Consider the following 21278-nt stretch of genomic DNA (forward strand, 5'->3'; position numbering starts at 1 on the left):
TTTAAAAAATATTTGTAAATTAACCAACAAAAAAAGGAAAGCAGCTTGTTTGAACTGAGGGAAAATGAAGCAAAACTGGAACAGATTCCTCATGTAGATAATTCCCATTATACAGATTAACTACTTCTGGAAATTATTTATATGAAGTGCAGCAAATTTTAAGTGCTGCAGCTAGTGTTCCATCACTAGCTACATTCCAAAATGTAAACAATGTTATGACAGCTAGATTCTCAGTAGGGAATATTATATTCCATTCTTACAGATAAGAGGACCTCTCATTCTAAAATCCTGAATACATTTACTTCCAAATGTAATTCCAATAATTAAGAATAATATTTCTCAGATAATCATTTAGTGCTGCTGTCTTCTAATAAATTAAGGATAACCTGACCATTTACCTTCGTTTCCATCGTGGTGATCTTGACCGTGATCTAACCATCTTTCCATATACTTGTAAGCTGTCTTTGTTAAACTATTAGAAAAAAACATAAATAAGTAAATATTTAGCAGTAACTAGTTATGTGCTACAACTGTTGTTTAATGTTTACCAGAATATATTTCAAAAAGTTATTTAATTTATAAATAATTAAGATAACAAGAATGAAAAGCTACAACAGAAAACAACCTCGTATTTTATCTAAAATGTTGGAAATGTTAATAATTTGCTGATTTCATTTATTGTATTCATTAGTATTTTTTAAAAAATTCTACAGTACCATATTTTTCGGAATATAAGACACATCTTTTCCCCCCAAAAAGAGGGCGAAAATCTGGGTACATCTTATACACTGAATGTAGCCCTGCCCACCCCCGGCCCCCACCCTTCTGAGGTTATTGGCCTCCACTTGTCGCATATTCCAGGGGTTCCACCTTGCCTTATGCCTCTCATGCAGAAGCACCTGCTTTGCGAGAGCATCGGCTCCATGCATCGAGTTTTCCGGTGTTTTCCTCCCTGATTCCCTGATGCAATTCGCAGAGCCGCACACCCTCATGAAAACGCAGCGGTGGTGGTTTTCAGCTGGTTCCAAACAGCACCCTAACCCCATCTGCCACCCATCTCCCAGTGTGCAGAGACCAAAAACGCGATGCTTGTTTTTGGCAATTGCCTGGAACTGACTGAAAACCACAGCCACATTTTCATGAGAACACGCAGCTCTGCGAATTGCATCGGGAGATTGGGGAGGAAAACATGATGCATGGAGGCATGCTCTTTTTCCTCCTCAATTCCCCAATGCAATTTGCAGATCCTTGCCTTATGCCCCCTGCGCTGCCACCCGAAAACATTTTCCTCCCCAATTTCAAAAACAGGGTGTGGGGAGGCAAAAAAAGAGCACCACGTTTTAGGCGGCAGGTGGTTCCAGATGGTGCTGCCATCCAAAAATACTTTCCTCTCCGATTCCAAAAATCGGAGCATGCGGAGGCAAAAAAAAAAAAAGAGCATTGCATTTTTGGGCGCTTCCAGGTGACAGAAATCACGGCAACAGTGTTTTCAGGTGGTAGCACCTTGCCTTACGACCCTTATGCAGCACCCACTTTGCCAAACGAGTCCCAACCTCTACGCTTCCCTGGGCCACTTCCGGAATCAGGCCTCAGACCGAGGCAAGAAAGGTGCAGGGGGCTTGCTGGGAATGCTGGCACCGTGTTTACGAGATGGAAGCATCCAGGAGGACTGAAGTGCTGCATCTCTATTGGGCCTTGCTGTGAAAAAGCCAGGCTTTCAATGCCTATGGCTATAGGTAGGAAGACAGGGGTATCTTGGGCATGGAGTCTTTGGTGCCAAGTCCCTCTTCTGCCCTCATGAAAATCATCCCTCACCCACCCACTCCAGTTAAATGAGAGTAGGGTGATAGGGTTTGTTTTAAACGGATAAAAAGATCTTATCAAAATCCGAATGAAAGTGAGGACACTGTTGATCCTGATGCTGGTAGGGGAAAAACTGTTCTTGTGTCTAGTTGTTCTGGTGTGCAGTGCTCTATAGCGTAGTTTTGAGGGTAGGAGTTGAAACAGTTTATGTCCAGGATGCGAGTGATCTGCAAATATTTTCACGGCCCTCTTCTTGATTCGTGCAGTATACAGGTCCTCAATGGAAGGCAGGTTGGTAGCAATTATTTTTTCTGCAGTTCTAATTATCCTCTGAAGTCTGTGTTTTTCTTGTTGGGTTGCAGAACCGAACCAGACAGTTATAGAGGTGCAAATGACAGACTCAATAATTCCTCTGTAGAATTGGATCAGCAGCTCCTTGGGCAGTTTGAGCTTACTGAGTTGGCGCAGAAAGAACATTCTTTGTTGTCCTTTTTTAATGATGTTTTTGATGTTAGCTGTCCATTTGAGATCTTGCGATATGATAGAACCCAGAAATTTGAAGGTTTCTACTGTTGATACTGTGTTGCCAAGTATTGTGAGAGGTGGAAGTATGGAAGGGTTTTTCCTAAAGTCTACCACCATTTCTACGGTTTTGAGTGTGTTCAGTTCCAGATTGTTTTGGTTGCACCACAAGGCTAGTCGTTCGACCTCTCGTCTATATGCGGATTCATCATTGTCTCGAATGAGACCAATCACTGTTGTGTCATCTGCAAACTTCAGTAGCTTAACAGATGGATCATTGGAGATGCAGTCATTGGTATACAGAGAGAAGAGAAGTGGGGAGAGCACACAGCCTTGGGGGGCCCTGTGCTAATTGTACAGGTATTTGATGTGATCTTGCTTAGCTTCACCTGCTGCTTCCTGTTTGTTAGGAAGCTTGTGATCCACTTACAAGTCTGTTCCGGTACCTGTAGCTGGTTTAGCTTAGTTAGAAGAATGTCTGGAATGATGGTATTGAATGCTGAACTAAAGTCTACAAAAAGGACCCTTGCATAGGTCTTTGGAGACTCAAGATGTTGTAGGATGTAGTGCAGAGCCATATTAACAGCATCATCTGTTGATCTATTTGCTCGGTATGCAAATTGCAAGGGGTCTAACAGCGGATCCGTGATGGTTTCCAAGTAGGAAAGCACTAGCCTTTCAAAGGTTTTCATGACTATAGATGTTAAAGCAACTGGTCTGTAGTCATTCAGTTCCTTGATGGTGGGCTTCTTCGGCACTGGGATGATGGTAGAGCGTTTGAAGCAAGAAGGAACATAACACATCTCTAGTGATTTATTGAAAATATGGGTGAAGATGGGGCCAATTGGTCAGCACAGACTTTTAAGCAAGAAGGAGTTATCTTGTCTGGGCCTGGAGCTTTTCCTGGCTTTTGTCTGTGAAATAGGTCCTGCACTTCTTTTTCTGTGATCACTAAGGGTTGTGAACCCAATGAAATGGGGTCAGTTGTAGGAGGCTTGGCTGTTGTTGGTGTGTCTGAGATGGGGGTTGTGGAGATAGGTGGCTGTAGTTTCCTTTCAAACCTGCAGTAAAACTCATTCAGGTCATCTGCCAGTTGTTGATTACCTTCAGCCTGGGAAGGAGGTTTGCCATAGCCGGTGATATTTTTAAGTTTTCCACATGTTGGCTGGTTCATTTGCTGAAAACTGATTCTTTAGCTTTTCAGAGTAGCTTCTTTTTGCTGCTCTGATCTCCCTTGTTAGTGCATTTCTGGCCTGATTGTACAGCATTTTATCACCTTTTCTGTAGGCTTCCTCTTTGGAATGTCGTAGCTGATTAAGTTTAGGTGTAAACCAAGGTTTGTTGTTACTGTGTATTCGCAAGTTCCTTGTAGGTACACATAGGTCTTCACAGAAGCTGACATATGATGTTACAGTATCTGTGAGTTCATCCAGGTCTGCAGAGGTATCTTTAAAAATATTCCAATCAGTGCAGTCAAAACATGCCTGTAGCTTTAATTTTGATTCCTCCGTCCAGGTCTTCACTGATTTAATTATTGGTTTTGTGGCTTTAAGTCTTTGCCTGTAAGCAGGTACAAGGTGAATCATGCAATGATCAGAGTGTCCTACAGCTGCACGTGGTAAAGACCGATAGGCATCTTTTAGTGTTGTGTAGCAATGGTCTAGAGTATTCTTGCCTCTGGTGGGACAATTGACATGCTGAAAGTATTTTGGTAGCTCTTTCCTTAAGTTTGCCTTGTTTAGATCTCCCAAAACAATGGCCAGTGAATCAGGGTGTTTGGCTTCAGCCTCCATGATTTGGTCAGCTAGAGTTCGTAATACCTTATTTACACAGGCTTGTGGTGGGACATAAACAGCAATTAGAAGAAATGAGGAAAATTCATGAGGCGAATAGTAAGGTTTGCAGTTGATAATTAGAATCTCTAAATTGTTGTCACAGAATTTGTAAATTATATTAAAATCTTGACACCAGTTTCTATTAATATATAGGCATAAGCCTCCTCCTTTCTTTTTACCAGATGTTTCTGGAATCCTGTCTGATCGTTCAATCTGAAACCCTGGAATGTTGTTGTTTTTTTGTTTACATTTATATCCCGCCCTTCTCCGAAGACTCAGGGCGGCTTACAGTGTATAAGGCAATAGTCTCATTCTATTTGTATATTTTTACAAAGTCAACTTATTGCCCCCCCCAACAATCTGGGTCCTCATTTTACCTACCTTATAAAGGATGGAAGGCTGAGTCAACCTTGGGCCAGGCTTGAACCTGCAGTAATTGCAGGCTACTGTGTTCTAATAACAGGCTCTAACAGCCTGAGCTATTCCGGCTCAGCTATTTTGGCTTGTTCAGGCTGCTATTTTCAGTTGATTCATTTAACCAGGTTTCAGAGAAGCATAGGACTGCTGAATTGCGAAAATCAGAATAGTATTTGTTTAAGAGGAGTATTTCATCCATCTTATTTGCAAGTGAGCGTATATTTGTTAGGAAAATTGAAGGCAGAGGAGTTTTAATGCGAGTTCTTAGCCTGATTAAGATCCCAGATCGCTTACCTCTCTTCCTTCGTTTCCGTCGTTTGGTTTTTTTAGTAATCCATGGCTCAGTGGGAATTGCCTCCTCCTGTGTTAGAATCTCCTCCGTGTTTGTAAAGACAGGCGGGGGTGAGATTAAAGAAAGTTGCTCCTTAAAGAAATGTTCCTTAATTTTTAGCAGATGGTCTTGTGAGTAGGAAATCCGTAGTGAGTCACAGAGAACAATTAGAAATAAAGAAACAATTAGAGAGCATTTCACTGAGGCAGCCTTCATCGGCGCCATCTTGGAGAAAAAGTGATGTAACCAGGGATTAGTAGATGATTAGTGCTTGGCGCCTTGCTAGCATTCTGTCATCAATGGGAAAGGGGGGAAAATAAATGGGCAATTTGCTTTATATCTTTATGGTGGAAAATTGGGAGGGGGAAATTGACAGTTGAGAAAGAACAGAGCCGTTTGGAATCTGGTTTATGCTGGAGTACTGGCATCTTCAAGGCTGTTTGCTTTGAGTGTGAAATTTCACCAGCCCAAACAAATCAGAGTTTCCATAACATTATGGCGATGCTGGATTGGCTACTGTCATGCAGACCCCGGGAGGGGGCCTGAGGAAACCAGGAATTTTAGCTTTGTATTGGCATGCGGGAATTTTAGATTCCACTTGACTCTCTTGCAATCAGCATCTCTTAGTAAAAGTGCCTTTTCATTTCAAATGAAATGAAAGTTTTACTTCCCTAAAAGATCAGACTGGGGCGGGTCTGATAATATCCTACAGTCTATCCATAATGGCAGACCACTGTCTGCCATTATGTGCAATAATTAGATGTTAAGATTCATTAACATGCACGCACACACACACACACACACACACACACACACACACACACAGAGAGAGAGCTAACAAACGAATCTTGGAAACAGAAAGTCATATTCTTAAAAATATAAATGCACAATAATTTAATAGTCATGCCATAATTAAGATATATACAGTATGTACTGTTATTTTCTGAATTATCACCCTTTGTTTAATTGCAACAACCTGTCATGATATTCACTGTAGCAAAAATTATGCAATCTTGAAATTATCTTTCTCATCATGCGGACATTTTCAGCGGCTGACCTTCTTGCCCTGCGAGATTCCCCTCTCTCGCGGGTTTAGCCCTCTACGTTATCGAGGGCCCATCTTGAGGACGGGTTTTGGAACCCCGAGAGGTGGCATGCCAAAAATAGGAGACTTAGGGGATTTTTAATTAATTGTTTTAACTGATTTTTTAAGGGGAGTTTTAATGGGAATTTTAAGGGAAGGGTGGAAACTGACGGGTTTGGGTTGGGGGGGAGGGGAAGAATGGGTGGGGAGGGAAACCCGTCGGGGAGGAAGCCAAGTCCAATGTGCGTTCGTGGTGTTAAGTTAGGTCCGAGGGTGGTGGGGGAGGGTTTCGTTCCAGCTTATCAGAGTTGTGCTATTGACACGGTAAGTGGGAGAGGCAGATATGGCGGAAGGGGAGGGCACATCAGGTTTTGGGAGTACGCCCTCTCTATTTAAGAGCGATCGTGTGCTCCGCCCCCCCTGCTTCTTCCCGTTCCCCGGGTGGCCAGAGTACTCGGGACTTGGGCCTCCGGCTAATGTTATGCAATGCAAGGTCCGTGGTTAACAAAGCCCCCCTGATCTCAGATCTAATTCAGGAGGGGACCACGGACGTTATGGGCATTACGGAGACCTGGTTGGGCACGGAAGGGGGGGTTCCCCAGTGGAGATGTGCCCAACAGGTTTCCGAGCATTCCATCAGCCGAGGGCCCAAGGTAGGGGTGGCGGAGTGGCGGTTATTATTAATGAAAGCCTGGAACCGAGGGAGACCACTGTACCTCAGATAGCTGGTTGTGAATCCCTCTATGTGAAGTTGGGTCGTAGGACTCAGGTGGGCTTGTTGATCACGTACCTGGCTCCTTGCTGCGTGACAACAGCCCTGCCCGAGCTGTTGGAGTTGCTGGCCGGGTTGGCAGTTGAAACCCCTAGACTGTTCGTCATGGGGGATTTCAACTTGCCATCAACTGGCGTGGCATCCTCGACGGCTTGGGAGTTCATGGCTTCCATGATGGCCATGAACCTGACTCAATTAGTGGACGGCCCTACACACATCGGGGGAGGCACTCTAGATCTGATTTTTGTCTCTGGCCAGTGGGCGAATGATCTGATTTTAAACTATTTAGTTATCGAGCCTTTGTCATGGTCAAATCATTCTCTTCTTCGTCTGGACTTTCGGACCGCTACTCACCACCGCAGGGAGACGGAACCAATGCGTTGGTTCCGTCCCAGGCGCCTGATGGACCCAGAGAGGTTCCTGACGGAGCTTGGGCTGTTTCCCGAGAACCTGGCCCGCGGCACGACTGAAGAACTAGTTGCGGCCTGGGAACAGGCCGCGGCTGGAGCTTTGGACCGTGTCGTGCCTTTGTGGCCTCTGACCCGGCGTAGATCTCAACCAGCTCCTTGGTTCTCCAAGGAGCTGAGGGAGATGAAACACCGGAGAAGACGCCTAGAGAGTGCCTGGAGATCCAGCCGTTCTGAGGCTGACCGGACACTAGTTAGATCCTATAATAGGACCTACCTAGTGACATTGAGGGAAGCGAAACGTTCTTACGTTTCCTCCCTCATTGCGTCGGCAGATAACTGCCCGGCCGCCCTGTTTCGGGTTACCCGCTCTCTCTTTCAACAGGAGGGGCGGGAGGACCCATTACAACAGCCTGCCGAGGAGTTTAACGGTTATCTATACGATAAAATCGTTCAGCTTCGGGATGGATTGGATCAAAATTGGGTAGATCCAGGCGAGAGTTTCGAGACTCGTCTTGTTGAGACCGTTTGGGATAGTTTTGACCCTGTGACTCCCAAGGACATGGACAGATTGCTGGGAAGGTTGAATGCCACATGTTTACTGGACCCGTGCCCCTCCTGGTTGGTGCTGGCCACGCAGGAGGTGACACGAGGCTGGCTCCGGGGGATTATTAATGCTTCTTTGTTGGAAGGGGTTTTTCCTGCTGCCTTGAAAGAGGCGGTGGTGAGACCTGGTTCCCTGGACACAGCTGTTTTAGGGAATTATCGTCCCGTCTCCAACCTTCGCTTTGTGGCGAAGGTTGTAGAGAGTGTGGTGGCACGTCAATTACCCCAATACCTGGATGAAACTGTCTATCTAGACCCATTCCAGTCTGGCTTTCGGCCTGGGTACAGTACGGAGACGGCTTTGGTCGCGCTGGTTGATGATCTCTGGAGGACCCGGGACAGGGGTTATTCCTCTGCCCTTGTCCTATTAGACCTCTCAGCGGCTTTTGATACCATCAACCATGGTATCCTGCTGCACCGGTTGGGGAGTTTGGGAGTGGGAGGCACCGTTTATCGGTGGTTCTCCTCCTACCTCTCTGACCGGACGCAGACGGTGTTGACGGGGGCAGAGATCGACCCCGAGGCGCCTCATGTGTGGGGTGCCGCAGGGATCGATTCTCTCGCCTCTCCTGTTCAACATCTATATGAAGCCGCTGGGCGAGATCATCAGTGGTTTTGGGGTGAGATACCAACTGTACGCTGATGATACGCAGCTGTACTTTTCCACCCCAGGCCACCCCAACGAAGCTATCGAAGTGCTGTCTGGAAGCCGTACGGGTCTGGATGGGGAGGAACAGGCTCAAGCTTAATCCCTCCAAGACGGAGTGGCTGTGGATGCCGGAGTGGCTGTGGATGCCGGCACTCCGGTACAGTCAGCTGCAGCTGCGGCTGACTGTTGGGGGCGAGTCATTGGCCCCGATGGAAAGGGTGCGCAACTTGGGCATTCTCCTGGATGGGCGGTTGTCTTTCGAAGAGCATTTGACGACTGTCTCCAGGAGAGCTTTTTATCAGGTTCACCTGATTCGCCAGTTGCGCACCTTCCTGGACTGGGATCCCCTATGCACGGTCACTCATGCTCTGGTTACGTCTCGCTTGGACTATTGCAATGCTCTCTACATAGGGCTCCCCTTGAACAGCACCTGGAGACTCCAGTTAGTCCAGAATGCAGCTGCGCGGGTGATAGAGGGAGTGGTTCGGAGCTCCCATGTAACACCCATCCTGCGCAGACTGCACTGGCTGCCTGTTGTCTTCCGGGTGCGCTTCAAGGTATTGGTGACTACCTTCGAAGCGCTCCATGGCTTAGGACCAGGATACTTACGGGACCGTCTACTGCCATCTTCTATCTCCCAGCGACCGGTGTGTTCTCACAGAGAGGGACTCCTTAGGGTGCCGTCAGAGAAGGGCCTTCTCTGTGGGGGCTCCTACCCTGTGGAACAAACTTCCCCCTGGACTTCGTCAATTATCCGACCTTCGGACCTTTCGCCGCGAACTTAAAACCTATTTATTCCATCTTGCTGGACTGGCTTGATTTTTAAAATTTTAATTTACTTTTATGGGTTTTAAATTTTTGTAAATTTTATAGGGTGTTACTGTATTTTAAATTTGGCCAATTGAATAAGTTTTTTTAAGGGTTATTCTTAGTACTGTATGTGCTGTTCTTTTTGTATTTTATTTTGGTTGTGCACTGCCCTGAGTCCTTCGGGAGAAGGGCGGTATACAAATTAAATAATAATAATACTAATAATACTAATAATACTAATACTAATAATACTAATACTAATAATAATAATAATAATAATAATAATAATAATAATAATAATAATAATTATCTTATAGATAAACAAGTTTTGAATTAGAATTATACAAAATAAATATTCAAAATCCCCAATCTGTGCTGTCAAAATAATCTCCCAAATTCAAACGTGGAGAAAGGGACGTTAGTCTTACCATGATACGTCCTTTCTCATAGGGGCGACGGGAGGCGCCATTTGGTTATTCCAGTCTCTAGCTCTATGGTCTCCGAGTTGAAAAAAAAAAACTTCTGAGGATCCGCCTCCCTGGTGATGTTCCCCAGCATTTGACAATGAAGCCAAAGTGATCCAGCTGAAAATTAGAAAAAAAACAGGAAAACACCCCCCCCTTATGGGAGTTGGACCTGACCAAAACAGGGTGGAACTGGCGCCTCCCATCGCCCCTATGAGAAAGGACATATCATGGTAAGACCAACGTCCCTTCTCCACAGTGTGGCGATGGGAAGCGCCATTTGGGAATATACCAAAGACTGATGAGCACTACGGGCGGGAACTGGTCTGGGCCGACGACCCTGACTCTTCGTGGACTTTCTGCAAGACCCTCCGCCCAAAGGCAGCCTCTGCCGAGGCATACACATCCAGTCTATAGTGACGTATAAAGGGAGATGGAGAAGTCCATGTAGCTGCCCTACAAATCTCCTCAACCGAAGCCTGGGTAGCCCATGCTGCCATTGTAGCTGCACTGCGAGTAGAATGGGCCGTTATCCTCTGAGGCACCGGAAGTGCTTGAAGCTCATATTTATTTATTTATTTATTTATTTATTTATTTATTTATTTATTTATTTAATTAATTAATTAATTAATTAATTAATTAATTATACTTTTATACCGTCCTTCTCCCGAAGGACTCAGGGCGGTGTACAGCCTGCATTAAAACAATTAATATACACACTAAAATAACAATTAAAAAACTTATTCAATAAAAGGCCGAAATTAAAACCGTCCAATTGACCATATAAAATACCCAATAAAATTACAATTGAAAAATTTAAAATTTAAAATTTAGAATTTAAAAATCAGGCCAGTCCCGCTTGGATAAATAAATAAGTTTTCAGTTCCCAGTGAAAGGTCCGGAGGTCAGGCAATTGGCATAAGCACGTGCTATACATGACCTAAGCCAACGCCCCACTGTGGAAGATGTCACCCTGCGGCCAAGAGTTGACGGTTGATAAGAAACAAACAGGGATTCAGTCTTCCGAAAGGAAGAGGTCCTTGAGATATAAATACAGAGGGCCCACCTAACATCCAACATATGCCAGGTCTGCTCCAAGGCGTGCCGAGGCCTTGGAAAGAAGTCCGGCAGGACCAACTCCTGTGCTCAGTGAAACGAGGAGTTGACTTTCGGTAGAAAGGCAGGGTCCAGCCGCAGGACCACCCTGTTGGGAGTGAAATATACACAGGTCTTTCCTCACCGATAAAGCCGCCAACTCCGATATCCGCCGGGCCGACATGATGGCCACAAGGAAAACAACCTTACATGATAGGAGCCGAAGACTGGCTTCCCTCAATGGTTCAAAAGGGGCCTTGGTCAATGCCTGCAAAACCTTAGCAAGGTCCCAAGTTGGAAAACAGTGCAGCGTAGGAGGGCGATGATTAGAAGCCCCACGCAGAAAGGTACGCACCCTCGGATGGTGAGCGAGGGAGCCCCAGTCCCCAAATGGCAAAACGGAACCCAGTGCAGCCACCTGCCTCCTCAAGGTATTAGGAGAGAGCCCCCATTCAAGGCCATCCTGTAAAAACTCTATCACCTCCGCCACTGAGGCCAAAGTAGCATCCCAATTTCTTGAACTACACCACTCTGTAAAGGTGGCCCATGTGGCGTTGTAAATGCACATGGTCGAAGGCCGTCTGGCCACCTGCATCGAAGGGATGGCCCTGGAAGAAAACCCCTCCTGTTTCAAGAGGCTCCGCTCAATTGCCAAATGGTCAACTGGAGCCGCTGGGGCTCGGGATGAATCACTGGTCCTTGACTGAGGGAGATAATGTCCGGGGGAATCCTCCAGGGCTTGGCCACAGACAGGCTGACCAGGTCGGCGAACCATGGCCTCCTGGGCCAATGAGGAGCTACCAATAGTATCTCTGCCCTCTCCAACAGCACCTTCCTGATGACAGCCAGGATCAGTGGTAGAGGAGGAAAGGCATATAAGAGGCCCCTGGGCCATGGGGTCCTCAGAGCGTCCACCCCCTCTGCTCCCGGGGTTGGAAAGCTTGACAGGAACCGGGGAAGGTGAGTGTTCATTGGGGATGCAAAAAGATTGATTACCGGCTGGCTGAACCGGTCGACGAGGGCTGCGAATAGGCTGGGATGGAGCCTCCACTCTGATGAATCCACTGTGGCCCGACTCAGCCAGTCTGCCCTGATGTTGTCCGTCCCGGCAATATAGTCCGTTGTCAGGGACAACAGATGAGTCTCTGCCCATTGGCAAAGTGCCTCCGCCTCCAGCATAGTGAACGTGATCAAGTCCCGCCTTCCCTGTTGACATGGGCTTTCGTTGTTGTATTGTCTGTGAGAAGAACATGTCTCCCCCTCACCAGTGGCAGAAAAGCCTGAAGAGACAGACGCGCAGCCTGCAGCTCCAGCCAGTTGATCTGCTGATCGAGCTCCAGCCGAGTCCAGCGTCTCTGGGCCACCTGGGACCCACAATGTCCTCCCCAGCCGAAGAGACTGGCGTCCGACGTCACCGTCACTCTGCAAGGCTCCCTGAAAAAACATCCCCTTCTGATGGCTTCCGACTCCCACCAAGAGAGAGAGAGAGCAGCACTCGTGGCAGCACCCTGACCCGAGCCTTCGAGGAACTGGTGCCCGCCTTCTGAAAGGGAGGCAAGAACCACTGGAGTGGTCGCGCATGGAACCTTGCCCAAGGAACTATGGCCAAGCAAGAGATCATGTTCCCTAACAGTTGTGACCATCGGGCCACTGGTACCGTCTGGTCCTGCCGAATCAGCTGAATTAAGGCCCATATGCTCTCCTGCCGCTCCTGGGATAGGAACACCTGACCCGCCTGGGTGTCTATCAGGGCCCCAGGTGCACTAACCTCGTAGAAGGTATGACTTGACATTTTTTCAAATTCACGGAAAATCCATGATCCCTCAGAGCACCTAAGGTTGTAGCTAAGTCTTGTTCCGCTAGCTGCTGGGACGATGCCTGGATGAGAAGGTCATCCAGGTAACACTGGATCCTGATAGGGATGGACCTGAGGTATGCCGCCAGGATGGATAAAATCTTGGTAAATGTTCGGGGGGCCAAAGCCAATCCGAACGGAAGGGCCCTGTATTGGAAATGCCAGCCGGCATAACAAAATCTCAGGTACTGATGATGGTCTGGACTGATAGGTACATGGAGGTACGCTTCTGTGAGATCTATGGAAGCTAAGAGGTCCCCTTCCCTGATCCCCGCTAAGATAGAATGCAGGGAGTGCATTTTGAACCTCCTGTACCTGATGTAGTAGTTGAGCCCCTTCAAATTGAGAATTGGTCTCCACCCCCCCCCCCGAGGCCTTTGGAATGATGAACAATATTGAATAAAAACCCCGCCCCCGTTGCTCCACGGAACCAGCTGAATGGCCCGAATATCCAGCAAATGCTGAATAGCTGACTCCATGAGTCCCCGTTTGACTGGGTCTCAAGAAAGTGGGCAATGGAGGAAAAGCCTCAGAGGAGGGGAGAGAAATTCGAGGGAGAGCCCTGCTCGCACTGTCTCCCTGACCCAAGTATCTGTTGTTAGGTCGTCCCAGCGGTCCACAAACAGGCCCAGCCTGCCCCCAATAGGTGCCTGGGGCCAGTCGTCACTTGGATCGATGAGCTCCTCTCCCACTGTTGCCCCTGAAGGGCTGGCTTGATGGCAGTTGTCTACCTGTAGCAAAGGAAGTTCTATCGGTCTGGTAACCTGACCGTGACTGGAAGGGCCATTGTTGTCGGGAAAAGCTCGGCCCAGCCCCCCCCCCCGAGGGAAGGAGGGCCGCCTATAGTAAGGTGACTGACGGAAATCGGCCCGCCTGCTCCGAGATGGAAGCACCTTCCTCTTGTCTCTGGTTTCGATTAGTAAGGGATCCAGAGACTGGCCAAATGAATGTTCCCCTTCAAAGGAGGCAGAAGACAGTTTCCATTTATGCTTAGCATCCATGCGCCGGTGTCGTAGCCAAAGCAGATGTCTAGCACTGACAGATGCCGCCATGGCCCTGACAGAAAACTTGGCAGAGGCCAAGGTTGCGTCCGCAATGTATTCTGCAGCAGCTAAAATCTTGGAGAGATCCTGATGAGCACAGATATCATCCGGTGCTAAGTGAGACTGAAGTTGTCGCAACCATTGAACTGACACTCTAGTAAGGAAGGAAGCCACTGTAGAGGCTCTAACAGCCCAGGAATCTGCCAGGTGAGCCCTGCGCAGAGCCGTCTCCTCTCTCTTTTCCTTTGCCCTCAAGGCGTCCTCAGCATCAGGTGGCAAAACAGAAGAAGAGGTCAGAGCAGCCACTGGAGCATCCACCTTGGGAATGTCCACTAACTTAAGTAAGGCTGCATCCACTCCAAAAAGTTGATTCTCCAACCCAGTGGGCCTGGAAGCTGTAGCCAGTGAGTTCCACTGCCTCTGTATTAAGTCCAAAAACATCTTAGGGATAGGAATGGTATCTGCCTCCACCGCCTGCTCGGTGAACAGGAAATCATCCTGTTCCCCGCTATCTAAAGTGGACCCAGAAGCTGCAAGTGCCTGATCCATACGTGCTGTAGCCCGAGCCTTAGCTAACAAAGGTTTCAGGAGGGCAGGATAGAATAGACCCTTTTTTTTTTTTTTTAATTGAAAGAGTTTTATAAAAAAAACAAAAACATTTTTCCCCCTTTTTTCCCCCTCCCTCCCAAAAAAACAAAAAACAAAAACAAAACACCCCCCTCCCTCCCCCACCCCCCGGCTTCCCGGGTCAATCACAAGGTAAAGTTATACATAAACCAAACATAGAATAAAATTTTCCCTTCCAATCCAAACAACCACATCCAAAGCTTTTCGTCTCCCAACCCCCTCCCCATTACATAAAATAACTTTCTAATTATTCAAAGGCAATCTGATATTTCTTAATCTGATATCTGTTTTGTAGATAATCAATCCATTTTTTCCATTCAATTAAATATCTTTCCTGCGTATTGTCTTTTAAAACGCTGAGATTTTAGCCATCTCAGCCAAATTAATAACTTTCAATATCCATTCTTCTATTGTAGGTATCTCTTCTTTCTTCCAGTATTGTCCAATCAACAGTCTTGCTGCTGTTATTAAGTTCAAAATCAATTTAGTCTCAATCCCTGTACAATCCGTTATAATTCCCAAAAGGAAAAATTGTGGCAGGAACTTTATCTTCTTCTTCAGTACATTTTGAATAATCCACCAAATTCTTATCCAAAAGACCTTAATTTTCTTGCAAGTCCACCAAATATGAAAATATGTAGCATCATCACAATCACATCTCCAACATTTCGCTTGGATATTAGGATACATACATGATAATTTTTTGGGATCTAAGTGCCATCTATAAAACATCTTATACACATTTTCCCTTAAATTCTGTGCTTGTGTAAACTTAACATTTCTAACCCAGATTTTCTCCCATGTTTCCAACATTATTGGTTCCTGAATATTCTGTGCCCATTTTATCATACAATCCTTTACCAAATCCTTTTCCGAATCTATTTCAAGCAACACATTATACAATCTCTTTATATGCTCCTGGGTCTGATTTCTAATTTGCTTTATTAAATTTTCCTCCCTTTGCATTATACCAATTTTTTGATCTTCTTTCCATCTAGCACTTATTTGCCCATATTGAAACCAAGTATAATTCCTCCCTTCTTCATTTAATACCTGTAATGATTTTAATTGCAATCTACCTCCTTCAGCATACAAAAGTTCTTTATATGTAATCATTTCCTGTTTCTGTTCTATATTTATATTCTCTATTGCATGTCTAGGGCTCGCCCATATAGGAATCTTGTAATCTAATTTATAGGAATATTTATTCCAGACCAAAAGAGCACTTCTCAACACATGATTCTTAAAAGCCCTATCCACTTTTTTCCATAAAATAAGTACGCATGCCATCCATATAACAAGTCATAACCTTCTATATTCAAAATTCTTTCCTCTGTTAAGTTAAACCAGTCACTTATTACTGAAAGGGTTACTGCTTCATAATATAGTTTAAAGTTAGGCATTCTTAAACCACCTCTTTCCCGTGAATCCTGTATTATTTTCATTTTAACCTCGCCTTTTTACCCTGCCATATAAATTTATTAATCCCACTCTGCCAATCTTCCAAATTTTTATCCTTTTTAATTATAGGTATCATCTGGAACAGAAACAAAAATCTAGGTAACACATTCATTTTAATAGCATAATCCTTCCCAATAGGGATAACTGCAATTTCTTCCAGCCACTCATATCATTCTGAACTTTTTGCCATAGCAAGTCATAATTATTCTTATAAAGTTTCTTGTTCGATGAGCTAATATAGACCCCTAAATATTTAACCTTTTTTACTACCTCAAATCCTGTCATTTCCTCTAGTTTTTGTTTCTGTTGTATAGACATATTTTTAATTATCACTTTTGTTTTATTCTGATTTATTTTAAATCCTGATACCTTTCCATATTTATCAATTACTTCCAACAAAAATCTACTTGAATTTATAGGATTCGTTAACGTAACCACTACATCATCTGCAAAAGCTCTAACTTTGTACTCATATTGTCTAATCTTAATTCCTCTATTGTCATTAATTCTCGTATTTTATCTAATAATGGTTCCAGAGTCAAAACAAACAATAATGGTGATAAGGGACATCCCTGTCTTGTTCCTTTCGCAATCTTAATAACTTCTGTCAAACTACCATTTACTATAATCTGTGCTGTTTGCTCTCCATAAATCGCTTTAATTATTCTAATAAAACAGTCTCCAAATTGCATTTTCTCTATTAATTTAAATAAAAAATCCCAATGCAATCGATCAAAGGCTTTCTGCATCCAAAAAATAAGTGCCGCTGAAGTATTCTTCTTTTCCAAATATTCCAATATATTAATAATCTGTCTAACATTATTCCTCATCTGCCTCCCTTTTATAAAACCAGATTGATCAGTATGAATTCTTTGTTGTAAAACTAACATTAATCTATTTGCTATTATTTTTACAAAAATCTTATAATCATTATTTAAAAGTGAAATCGGCCTATAGTTACCAGGTTTAGAGCAATCTTGCTCCTCTTCGGTATCAGTGAAATAAAAGATGTTTTCCATGACGGGGTATTCCCACCCTAATTGTATCTGATTAAATAATTCTTTAAGTGGGCCTAATATTTCATCCTGTGTTTTTTATAATAAGTTGCTGTAAGACCATCTGTACCAGGGTTTTCCCATTTTAATTGTTTAATTGCCTCCACTATTTCTCCAGTAGCTATCGGCCGGTTCAGCTCCTCCTCTGTTCTAATGTTAGAATATTCACCTTATAATCTTTCAAATAATCATAAATGTCCCTATCAATATTTTGTCTTTTGCATATAGTGCAGTATAAAATTCTGAGAATGCCTTTTAATTTTATCCTGTTGGTATATCTCTTTACCTTTATATTCTATTTTTTGTATGACACGTGCTTTCTGTTTCTTCCTTAAATTATATGCCAACCATCTCCCAGGTTTATTTGCATTACAAAAGGTATTATGTTTAGCATATTGTATATTCGTTGCCACCTGGTCTGCCATTAACATATTAAATTGACTCTGTAATATTTTTATAGCCTCCTTAAGTTTATGATCTTGTGGGTTTTGAATTAATAACTGTTGCTTCCTTTGAATTTCTTCTTCCAAATATCTACGCTGCCTTTGTTTATTATTCCTTTGCCTGTTGTCCAAGTAAATCAATATCCCTCTAATAAACGCTTTGCTCGCTTCCCACACAGTTCCTATAGGTGTCCCTTTGTACATATTAAAATCAAAAAATTCTTTTAACTGTTTCTTACAATAAGTTACATTATCCTCATATCTAAACAGATTTTCATTCAACCTCCATGTTCTACCACCTTTTTTCCCTTGTAATAATTCCATCCATACTGGGCTATGGTCAGTTAAACACCTCGAAATATCTTCGCTTTCTTCACCCTAGAAAGCAAGTCATTAGAAATTAAAATAAAATCAATGCGTGAAAAAGATTGATGCCTATCAGAAAAAAAAGTAAAATCTCTCTCATCTGGATTCCGTAACCTCCATATATCTCTAAACTCAAAGTCTTCCATCATTTCAAAAAAGGATTTTGGTAATTTTGCATGTATAGGTATCTTCTTGGAGGAGGTTCTCTTATCCTTCTTGTATCAATTACTCCATTCCAGTCTCCTAATAAAATAAACGAACTATAATCCCAGAGGGTCAACCTCTCATGTAACATTTTGTAAAACTTTTCTTGTTGCTGATTAGGTGCATAAATACCTATCAACAAAGTCTTTTGCATCTATCACCAGTTCAATAGCAATAAATCTTCCTTGAATATCTGCCTCAATTAGCTTAGCTGGTAAATCCTTCCTGATATATACAACAATTCCATGCTTCTTTTCCAAAGCTGATGCAACAAAATGGTTACCCAATTTTGAATTAATTAAATATTTTTGGTCTGATAATTTTATATGTGTCTCTTGCAAACAAATCACATCATTTTTAAATTGTTTCAAGTAGTGAAATATTTTCCTTCTTTTCTGAGCTGAATTCAAGCCATTAACATTCCATGACAAGATTCTATTTGCCATTACTGGCCTCCTGAAGCTTTGAAGCAGACAACGGAAGCTCCTCCTCCGGTATCTTCCGTCTAGCTCCTCCCACAGCTTCCATAATGGGATCCTGACTTTTACTTTGAGACTGTTGCTCTTCTTTACGCTTAAGGGCTCCTCTTGTCACCCTTTGCTCTTGTGGTTCCTCTAATACTGGCAGCAATAAAGGCTCTTGGGTCATCACGCCTTCTTGAGTCTCTTGAAGTTTTTCTATCACTTCTATTTCGACTTTCAAAACTGTAGAAAGAAAATCCTTTGCCTTTAAAACAGTGTCAATTCTATATCTCCTTCCTTGATAGAATAGTGTCAGTCCAACTGGCACCTCCCATCTGAATTGAATCTGATGTTTTTTAAGTTCTTGTGTAAAAAAAGCAAATTCCTTCCTGTCTCTTAACATCTTTGAAGGAATCTCTTTCAACACCTTCAACTCCTGTTCTCCAATTTTTAAAGTTGTCTGATATGAAACTTGCAGAATTTGATTTCTCATAGTCCTTTTCACAAAATAAACCACAATGTCCCGAGGAAGCTTTCTCTGTCTTGCAATCCAAGAATTAACTCTATATATTTTATCAATTTGGTAAGCTACCTCTTGGGGTCCGCTTCAATAAATTCAGCCAATGCTTCTGATATAATTTTTCTTAAATCTTCTCACGCTCTTCTCGCATACCACAATTCTAAGAGCTCCTTCCATAAGTTTATATTGTAATATCACAACCTGATCTTCATTTTGATCCACTTTTTCTGAACACCTTTCATTTCGTCTTCTAAATGCTTATTTGACTGAGAGATCTGTTGCATTTCCACTTCCAATCCTTCAATTTTTTTACTCAGTCCTTGAACTGCCATAAGAATATCTTCTCTTATTTTTGCATTAAAATTCTCCATCATCTCTTTCTGCCTATCTTCAGAAAGTTTTAATTGTTCTTTCAATATTTCCTCAAGACTTGGTTCAGATCCCCTTCTTCCAGAAGGCTTTAAAGGTTTAGCTGCCATTCTGTCTTCAAAAGAATCAGGAATTCAAACTTAATAACTCTCCTTCCCTCCTTTCAGTATAAAAAAACTCCGTTTGTAACAATCCACAAGTAACGCTGCTTCATCGTACTAAAAAATTTTTACTTTCACTTTTAGACGCCATTTTAAAAGTCAATTAATCAAAGACAAAGAAAGGTTTCAAGTTTCAAAAAGGGAGTTGGTACTTGCCGTACTGATTCTGCATCAAAGTTCGAACGCTTGTGAAATTCCCGTCTGCTTGGAATATCAATCAATTTAATAAGCCTTCTAGAGCAGAAGCGACATTCCTCTCCTTTTCCCTGATAAAAACAGGGGCGTGCTGAAGTTGGAAGGAGTGGAATTCGGTGGGGTCATAAATCCAGGAAAATTCGCTCTTGAGAGCAAACCCCCTGTCAGACCTGCCACTCTTCCACAATTCTGATAACCTCTTTCACCCAGAGATTATGCTAAGCTCAGTGAACAGTGATTTATTTTCTGTTTCACTGACTTTTACAATCTTCTAACACGGAGTGCTCTGTTAGAGCACCCAACAGGAGGGTGACGTCACTGGAAGCCTCAGAATAGACCCTTGAAGGGAGGTTTTGGTCGGGCATCTTGCTCTGGTACAGAAAAATCCTCCTCACCTTGCCACTCCCCATCGTAATAACTAATTTCAGAGGGAGCAGGAGACACAGGTTCCTGGTATTCCATCACTGAAGACAAAAGTCTCGGAGAGGCCCCTCCCTGCCCCGAAGAATACAAGTGGGCAGTTGGTTGAGACTGCTGGCACATTTCCTCCGCAATGCCTCGCTTAATGGCCTGCTCAAGCCATCTCTTCATAAACTGTGGCATGTCTTGTTCTCCCACATTCCCTTGGCAGACTCCCACAGTGGTGGGAGTCTACGTTGCCTCAGGGGCCCTAAGTGGTGCCCCAGAAGGCCCAGGCCGAGGGAGAGGGTCAGTGAGGGTATCAGGTGACCAGGACCTGGTAGCTGCAGGTTGAAATGGTATATTCAGATCCTGCTGAGTAGGCAAATCTGGGGTTGGAGAAGCCCTCTGATACTCAGAAATGGCAGAGTCTGAAGGGGCCTGAGATAAAAACTCTGCTGAAGCCTTGGCAAACTCTCTATCCATGGCTTTCTGTCGTGCCCGGTCAGTCTTTTCTTCAGCCTTGGATGTGCCAGCACCGACATTGGTCCCGGTACAAATCTTAGCAGTTGCAGCAATGCTGGCTGTTCTAGGCTTGACTGGTACTCTGCCCCGTCTATCTGGCTGAGGTGACCAAGAACCCTCTGCAGAAAATGCAGCCTTCCTATCAGGGTCTCCCATGGTAAGTTAGATATTAGGCCAGAAGCCTCTGTAATCCACAAAGGCAGGACAAACTATTTGCCAAATGACCAACCCCCCTCAAGGAAGTAAAGGTCCCAAGTCCAGTTTCTCTTTCTTTTTGCAAAACAGACAGGATAGAAAAGAAAATATACAAGCCTGATCCCACGATGCAGACAAACTGGAATTTTGCAGAACACTGTAGATATCAGGCTCTGGTCCTCCAGATTCCCCAGATTAGGCTGCCAAGCTAGCCCGCAGGCACAAAAAAAGGCTGGAAAATGACCAGGGCTCCCATCCCCCAATGCAGATGGCCCTGCCAGCCCTGTGGCCACAAAGCAATGCCGGGCGGGGGGGGGGGGGGAGAGAACAAAGCCGCCCAGACCGGAAGCTGCAATTAACTCCTTCCTTCCCAGGGCTGCACTAGGCTAAGAAAGGCTAGGGCAGCCCAGCAGCTCTGCCACAGTTCCTTCCTGGCGCCAAAAATCCAGGAAGCAATAAAACGGCCCAAACCCAGGCTGCCAGAGGCTGGCGTGGCCGACAAACTTGAAAACAGCCCTTAGCTGCAAGCGACAAACCTGCTCCACAGCTGATCGGCGCTGAAAAAACTCCTGAGTAAAATGCAGCCGTGCCAAGGCTTCTAGAG

The 21278-nt window shown here is 44.3% G+C and overlaps 2 protein-coding genes across 10 annotated transcripts in view; one reads left to right on the forward strand and one right to left on the reverse strand.

Moving 5' to 3' along the window:
- Positions 1-21278, forward strand: part of PHEX (phosphate regulating endopeptidase X-linked) — a 739707-nt gene that overhangs the window by 302226 nt on the left and 416203 nt on the right. The gene's annotated exons all lie outside the window — the stretch shown is intronic.
- The window catches only part of BCLAF3 (BCLAF1 and THRAP3 family member 3), a 104956-nt gene that overhangs the window by 49314 nt on the left and 34364 nt on the right, over positions 1-21278 (reverse strand). For 8 of the 9 annotated variants that reach the window (XR_009155544.1, XR_009155543.1, XM_058186700.1 and 5 more), the window contains exon 2: positions 399-472. Coding sequence is in view for 7 of the 9 variants with exons in the window: in XM_058186700.1 (XP_058042683.1) it covers positions 399-439 (41 nt within the window). In the remaining 2 variants the exon portion in view is untranslated. Of the gene's footprint in view, positions 1-398; positions 473-4871; positions 5037-21278 lie in introns of all 9 variants that reach the window. The other variant, XM_058186701.1, reaches the window with a different exon arrangement.

Source organism: Ahaetulla prasina, chromosome 5 (genome assembly GCF_028640845.1).
Source record: "Ahaetulla prasina isolate Xishuangbanna chromosome 5, ASM2864084v1, whole genome shotgun sequence".
Taxonomy (NCBI): Eukaryota; Metazoa; Chordata; class Lepidosauria; order Squamata; family Colubridae; genus Ahaetulla; species Ahaetulla prasina.